General features: G+C 34.3%; 1 protein-coding gene across 1 annotated transcript; it reads left to right on the plus strand.

The window, feature by feature from the left end:
* Window positions 1–3,356: 3,356 nt before the first annotated feature.
* On the plus strand, window positions 3,357–3,884 carry LOC141703104 (uncharacterized). The gene has a single exon (XM_074506705.1). The coding sequence runs from the start codon at window positions 3,357–3,359 to the stop codon at window positions 3,882–3,884; it is 528 nt and encodes a 175-aa protein (XP_074362806.1).
* Window positions 3,885–8,393: the final 4,509 nt, after the last annotated feature.

The following is an 8,393-nucleotide window of genomic DNA, read 5'->3' on the forward strand; positions in this document are numbered from 1 at the left end:
TATACCTTCTGATTTAGAAGTATCATTCGAATAATTTCAGATCGTCGGTGAATATTATCCCGACTTATTATTATATTGAATATAGTTTCAAGAAGAAACTTTCCCCTTATTAATTATCTGTTGACAAGGGTCAACTCACATCCCTAGTACTTCCTCCGAAATTCTCGGAAGTACGTATATACATATATATACACTTATATTCTAAAAAGATAAATTATCTCTATCAACAAGCAAAACGCTTGGGGAACTTCGATGTGGTTCAAGTTCCCGGGATGGATAGAATTCTGTTGAAGGACAATGGAGGGGTAGACTCTTGTACTACGTGTGCTGGATGGGCTACCAAAGGTACCGTAGGCGAAGGTACTTTGTGTACTCAGGAACTTGTGAAGTATGTGTATACCCGAAATGGGACACGTAGCCCGAATGCGGCCAGGGTGATACCCGAGAGATGACGGTATTAGTCCTTTTACTAGTAAAGAAGGTTACTTTCCGTAGGACGACTGATCATCGTATGCGGTGGCTCCTGTGAGATGTCCAAAATCTTCCAATTGGAATTGATATGCAATACCGTAACCCAAGCCTAGGTGCTGGGATTACTATTAAGGGATTCGCAGGTTATAAAAACCCCTTAAAAGAATTATTCTCATAAGAAGGTGTGGGACACCGAGAAATCTACTTTTAAATAAAATATATATATATATATAATATATGATGTTATTATACAGTCATTTTCATACTGTACATTATTATGCTGAGCATCTTAGCTCACACTTGTTTTCTTAAATTGACACAACACAACAGTGAATCAAGATGCCTGCCATGAGAACCACAGCCAGGATACGGGTAGGAAATGGCCAGCTGTTCCGTAGATTATTTGGTGCAGTACCTCAGGTAGTCGGAATAAGCTGGATTAGTTTTCAGTTATTTATAGTTCGGCTTATTTTTAAGTATGGTTTATGTAAAATAAGAAATAAGAAGCGTATATTCGGCCGGCGGATTAACCTTACTTAAAGGTCACCCCCGGTAAGACTAATTACATTTGTGTTGTAATAAAATTCTCTAGTAATGATGGTTCGTTTCCAAGACAATAACCTGTATTGTGTGTGTGTTAAGTGTGGGGTCGTGAAGCGTGAGTATTTACATATTATAGTGTGAGTTGTGTAAGTTTAGATAGCGTGGCTTCCGAGACTCCTGACCCCGGGTTTTGGGGCACCACACTTTCTCTTATCACAATCCCTTTTTCTTTTGGCCTTGGTGGCTTTTTAGCATCAGAAGCTTTTGACTTGTGTTTGCTCTTCTTAGCAGCAAATTTAGCTTCTTCTTCTCTTAATTCCTCTAAATTCACTCCTGGATTATCCTTAAGGAATATTCTCTTGGATAATTCTTCATCAACAGATTGAAATTTGGGATCTTTGTAGAAGAATATTGCTTTCTTTCCTTTTGAATTTCAAAGTCTGCAAAAACTTCTGTGACTCTTGGCTTCCAGCTTGGACTATCACATCAGAAGTAGTTGTCAGAACTTGATCATCAGTATTTGAAGTATCAGCATTTGTGATCAACAAAGGAACATCTTAATCTGTTGGCTTCTTTCCTTCCTTATTCCTCCCTTGCATAGCAGATCCATCAGAGTTCTTGCTACCAGACATTCTCTAATGAGAACTTGTCTGTTGAGTGGGAATTCTGCTCAGCCGTTTCCCTTGACTTTGACCTCTACTCTTTTCAGAGTTTCCCTGGTCATCTCCATGATCATCCTTTTTCTTCAGTGTTTGGCTTGGTGAGCATTTGGACTTAACTACCTTATCCCCCTTTTTGGCTTTGTCTGTCAGGAGTAGAGAAAGAAGGAGTTCCACTAAAGATTGGATCTTATTTAACTGAATCTGTTGAGCAACTTGATTTTGTAATACCTCATCCAGTTGGGCCTGCTGCTTGGCTTGAACAAGCTCAATAGCATCCACTTTTTCTTGAATTGGTCTGATAAACCTCTTCTTGTCTAGATCTTGCATCATGGCTAGCTTATCAGCTGTTTCCTAAAGTTTATCAACCTTTGCATGAGTCTTGGAGTGTTGACCTTGTAGAGTTCTTGTACTGAGGGCAGTGACCTTTAGTTGATGCTTGAAGTCAGAACTTGTCAGCAACTCATCAGCTTTTGAAACATGTTATGTCAGAACATGTGGGTTGGGAATAAAATCAGTATCATTCCATTTATACACGAAAAACTCTTTCTTAGTTCAGAGAGTACTAGTAATGAATTATGAGTAGTAGCCCAAACGGGGTTTTAAGCTATGTATTATGTAAGGGTTTGAGAAATAAATAATATTTGCCTGTTTTGACAATACTTATGAAGTGTTCCGCGTTTTGGTATCAGAGCCTTGTTGTTTATTTAATTCTTCAGTATCAAGGTTTGATTGTATCCTGGAGGGAGTAAGTCATAAGCGAAGTACCATGTAGGCAGGTGGCTGTTGAGGGAAGAAGCAGGTGCATCCTTGGAGTAATCAACATCAGGATAACTACAGAATTGAATAAATTCTCGGATCATATCTTACAAAGACTCAGTTATGTCAAAAATAGGTATTATATTATTGAACCTTACTGCAAATACAAATGCTTAGAACTCTGTATTTTTAATAAGTGTTAAATCTTTCTAAATCTTCTCATTCTATGAGTAGCAATAATCATCCGTGGTTAGTAAACATATCTGGTAGTGACATGATTTCCATAAATAACTATCAATACTTAGAACACCTTTTACATGTTTCTAGAAAGATTGTCAGTGAAAAAGACAATAGAAACATTAGATCTCTTATCTGGGATCTAGAAGAATTTAAAACTGAACAAGTTCAATTCTATAATAGATATTCTATGCAAATAGAAACAGAGATATCTTCTCTTAAAAGAATTCTCAGTTATGATCTTATTAAGAATCCGTAAATGAGTTTGTTAACAGAAAAACATCCTGAGGAAACTCAAGATGAAAACAATTTGGAAATCGAGTTTTCAGAAAATGAAAAAGGTTTTCAAGCAAGCTTTTTGATAAAGCAAGAAATTCTTTCTAAAATCAAAAGAAGCAGACTCGGTTTAAGAAAAGAAAAAATATTTAACATTCCTATGTTAAATTATTTTAAAAGAAAAAAACAATATCTTTTATTATATCTCTACCAAAGAAATGCATGTAGATATAAAAGATACTACAGGTTTAGTTTATCTGCCTTTAATCACTAAGGAAGAGATAAGCAAAAATTTGTTGAAAATAGACTCTAAGATAAGATGTAAGATCTACTATCAGTGTAGTTCACTTAGGTGCTATAAAAATTTTGCTTAAAGCAGAATTTCAAGAAGGAATAGATTCTCCTATTAAAATGGCTTTAATAGATAATAGAATCAATGATCGAAGAGATTGTATTTTAGGTGCTGCTGGAGGTAATTTAGCATACCAAAAATTCATGTTTACTGTCTATCCTAAATTTGGTTTTAGTTTAGAAACTAAAAATCTTGATCAGATATTATCTTTTGTGCATGACTTTGAAAGACATAATCTGATGAATGCAAGTGATAAAGTATTTAGCTTAACTTATATTGTTGCTTATGCTTTAACCAATAGTCATCATAGCATTGACTATAAGAAAAATGAATATATCGAATTGGATGATGTATTCTCAGAGATAGCATCTGTAGAAGAAAAGCAATTTTCAGATATCAGTCCTTTAGATAATTCTTGGGCAATTGATATTGCAAAGAATAAGCCAATTCTAGGACAAAAACCTAGAATGAGTTTTAGAGGAAGAACCTTAGAGGTTGGTAAATCTTCTAATACCTCTAATAAAGAATTACTTCATAGCATGTCCAGAAGAGTTGATGATTTATGTCAGAAACTGGATCATCTGTAGTCATTCTAAATACTAATATGCACCCGCATATTTATAAAAAAGGAAAAATTCTAGAGTTTAAGAAATAAATTAAAGGAATATACCTTGAACCAAGGAAGTAGGTCTTCAGTGGTGTAGTAGGAAGTAATAGCCTTAACACTATTGTTTCTTCAACGAATAATCTTAACCAGATTACAGGAAGATGTTTACTAGGAATCTACAACTTACTGTCCTACTTCGGACTAAGTAAAGATCCCAGTGAAAATTTTTCAAAATCACCTAGTATCTTCAACAAATATTCTACTTCTTTGAGAGCGGGGAGTAATGTGGAAATAGAAATCCTGAGAGACATAAAAAAGCTCTTAGTAAAACAGAACGCTAATATTGAAAAATTAGAAGTTCAGTTGTCACAACTTAGAAACACTAAGTGTGATAATGAAGTTATTGACTGCAAGTTCAATAAAATCATAGAATACCTTAAGAAAATCTTAGGATGAGCATTAAGGAATTACTATAGGATTTTGATAAAAATATTAAGCCACAAATAGGAGAAATCCTTAGGTTGTTTAAAGTTCAGCATGCTAATCATGTTACAGATAACATTGAGGCAGCAAGCAGCAAAGATCATTACTGAATTGAAAGCAACAATTCAAGAATGTCCTTGCAACCATGAAATCCTTGAAGCCCTCAAAGAAAGGCAGCATAAAGGAAAAGAAATCATCACAACAGATGAAGATCCAGAGCACAAATCAAGGATCTGGAAATATAGTTACCCAACTATAGCGTCGGTAACGAAGAGCTAGGAACTGGAAAAAATCCTGGCAGTCTGACATGGTCATTCGGTGTTGATAAGAAATCAACATGAATTACATAAAAATAGTAGAAAAATTCTTCTGGGATAATATAGAAGAAGAAGAATTGCAGGTTAATGATGACAACTATAAAGTCCTCGAACAAGCAATCAGGCTAATGGAGTTAGATGATGAATCTAAAGCCAACCAGGAAATAGAAGACAGTAATGAATTAAAATCTTTATTTGGTTTTAATGAATACAACATTCTTAACACAATTGAAAGTTTCAGTTCTGAAGAACAGGAAGACCTTCAAGAAACAGAAGTTGATAGTTCTGAAGATGAGGAAATAGAAAACCTCAGGATGAACACCCATCAAACTTCAGCACCTCCTTCAGCATCTCCTTCACCAAAAGAGAATCAGGAGAAACATCAGGTACAAAGAAACTTGAAGGAAGCAGAAAAAGGAAAGGTAATTTCTATCCTTTTAATAATTCTGAGGCTAAAGGAAATTCTAATATTTTTGGTAATAATATCTTAAATATTGACGGAAAGCCAAACAGGAAAGAGCTCATAGACGCTTGGGCAAAAGAAATTAGTCTTACTATTCAGACTAACAAAGACGCTTATGATGATCAAAACACAGTTTTATTATTGATCGAACATAAGACTCTGGGTGTCATTAATAATTTTATTAAAAACACCACTTGGGAACCAGTCATGAGTCCCGTTACAGCCTTTGAAAATGTATTAGATGGCATCTATACAATGTTCTTAGGAATTAATCAAGCTTCTGATAAACTACAGGAGTTATTAAGAATTAAAGAAAAGGCAAGAACTAGGATCACTAATATGCAGCTTTGCGATATATGTTTCCTAGATCAATTTTTCTGTGATTATGAAAAATATCTACACCAATTAGATGACCAAGCGGAATATGTGAATTATGTAAAATACTATCTCCTCAAAATTCCACTGGTAGGATTAAAAGCTCTAGAAAGATTTAATCTAGAAGCTACTGGTCCAGCAGAGTATAGTTTAGCCTATGCTCAAAGAATTGTTAAAGAGGAAATCTCAAAAATTTGTGATTTAACAAAGAAACAAAAGCAGTTGAAATCTTTTAGCAAACAGTGTTATGAAAAGATTATTGAAAAACCATTTGAGTATGGATGTAGGAAATCTTCTTACAAGAAGTCCTACGGGAAGAAGTCTTATAAACATAAGACTACTTACAAATTTATCAAGAAGAAAAATCCTTATAAACCAGGTAAGTATTTCAAGAAAAAATCGTCCAAGAAATTTTCTAATGATAAGAAAAAGTTTTGCCCAAAAGGCAAGAAAAATTGCAGGTGTTGGATCTGTAATGAAGAAGGACATTATGCAAGTGAATGCCCTAATAGGAAGAAGCATGACGGCAAGGTCTAAATGCTAGAACAAATTTATTCTTTAGGATATATTCCTATTAAAGACCCTTATAAAGATACTCAAGAAGTATATTCAACTGAAGAACTGGACCCTAGACCAATAGAGTCAGATTCTAATGAATCAACTTCCTCAGAATTCGACTGAAGAAGAAGTGATGACCAACATCACTAATCCAAACTCCATTTATATCTCAGGTAAATTAAAATTTACAGGATATAAACAGATTGAATTACATTGTTATGTTGATACAGGCTCCAGCCTTTGCATAGCAAGTAAGCATGTTATTCCACCAGAACATTGGATTAACGCAGAAAGACCTATACAAGCTAAAATTGCTAATGGAAGCACCATTACAATCAGGAAGGTATGTAAAGACCTTAATATACTGATAACAGGTGAAATATTTCATATTCCTACTGTTTACCAACAGGAAGCTGGAATAGATTTTTTAATTGGTAATAATTTTTGCCAATTATATGAACCATTCACTCAGTATACAAAAATGATTATACTAATCCTTTCAGGTCAAGAGGTATATATCAGAAAAATAACAACAGCTCGTAAAGTTGGAGTTCCAGGTTTTCTAGAATCAATGAAAAAGAATTCTAAAACCAAAAAACCCGATGCTATTAATATCAGCACTAATAAAAATTTTCTTTTACAGAGGGGGAAGGATGTTATTAAAAGATTTAAAGAATTAAACGATTGTAAAATTTTAATTCTTGATATAGAAAAGAAGACTATAATCGAAGGATTATTAGACTCTGTCTGCTCAGAAAATCCACTGGATCCTACAAAGACCAAGAAATGGATGAAAGCAGCAATCAAGCTCAAAGATCCTAAAACTGTAATCAAGGTTCGACCTATGAAGTACAACCCACAAGATCGTAAAGAATTTGGCATACAAATTTAAGAGCTTCTGGATATGAAGATCATCATACCCAGTAAATCACCTCATATGTCTCCAGTATTTCTTGTAGAAAATGAAGCTGAGAAGAGAAGAGGGAAGAAAAGAATGGTAGTCAACTATAAAGCAATCAATGAGGCTACAATAGGAGACAGCCATAACCTACCAAATAAGGATGAACTTCTCACCCTTATCTGAGGTAAGAAAATGTTTAGTTCATTAGACTGTAAATCTGGTTTTTGGCAGGTATTGCTAGACGAAGAATCACAGTTATTGACAGTATTTACATGTCCCCAAGGACATTACCAATGGATCGTGGTGCCATTTGGTCTTATACAGGCTCCTTCCATTTTTCAAAGACGCATGCAGGATGCATTCAGGTCATTTGAATCATTTTGCTGCATTTATGTTGATGATATCCTAATATTTAGTGATACTGAACAGGATCATTTAAGGCATTTAGCAGCAGTTCTAAAGAGATGTCAACATCTTGGTATAATTTTATCCAAGAAGAAAGCACAACTTTTTAAAACAAAGATTAATTTCTTAGGGTTAGAAATTGATCAAGGAACGCACTGTCCTCAAGCTCATATTCTGGAACATATTAATAAATTTCCGAACAAACTTGAAGACAAAAAATAGTTGAAAGGTTTTTAGGTATATTAACTTATGCATCTGATAATATTCCAAAACTTACAGCCATTCGTGCACCTTTGCAGGTTAAGCTCAAGAAAGATATTCCTTGGGAATGGAAAGATTCAGATACTAATTACATTTGTAAGGTAAAAAAGAATCTGAAGGGTTTTCCAAAACTCTATCATCCGGAGCCGGATGACAAGCTTATCATTGAGACAGACGCTTCAGGCGAATACTGGGGAGGATATTCTCAAAGCAGTTAATTCTGATAAAGAATTAATATACAGATATGCTTCAGGAAGCTTTAAAGATGCTGAGAAAAATTATCATTCAAATGAAAAAGAATATCTGGCAGTCATTAGAGTCATTAACAAATTTTCTATTTATCTAACTCCGGTCAAATTCTTGGTAAGGACTGATAATAGAAACTTCACTTATTTTCTTCGTATTAAGTTACAGGGAGATAATAAGCAAGGAAGATTAGTAAGATGGCAGCAATGGTTATCTCGCTACAGTTTTGATGTAGAGCACATCGAAGAAGTTAAAAACTGCTTAGCAGACTTTTTAACAAGAGAATTTCAGAAAGATCAGGTAAACACATTATTATAACGATGTGATGTTTTATACTGTTTTACACTATTTTTCAGGAATCCAAAGCCACTTTTTAGGCTATAAATATAGAGGAATTCAGGGTAAAAAAAGCACCAACAAATCTTTATTCCAAATCTTGAATACATATAAGGCTTCTTTGCCTACATACATCTCTTTCTT

The sequence above is a fragment of the Apium graveolens genome, unplaced genomic scaffold (assembly GCF_009905375.1).
Source record: "Apium graveolens cultivar Ventura unplaced genomic scaffold, ASM990537v1 ctg6220, whole genome shotgun sequence".
Taxonomy (NCBI): domain Eukaryota; kingdom Viridiplantae; phylum Streptophyta; class Magnoliopsida; order Apiales; family Apiaceae; genus Apium; species Apium graveolens.

What these genes read in the sequence shown, in the direction of transcription:
- LOC141703104 (XM_074506705.1), top strand. Translation starts at nt 3,357, where the DNA reads ATGGCTTTAATAGATAATAGAATCAATGATCGAAGAGATTGTATTTTA.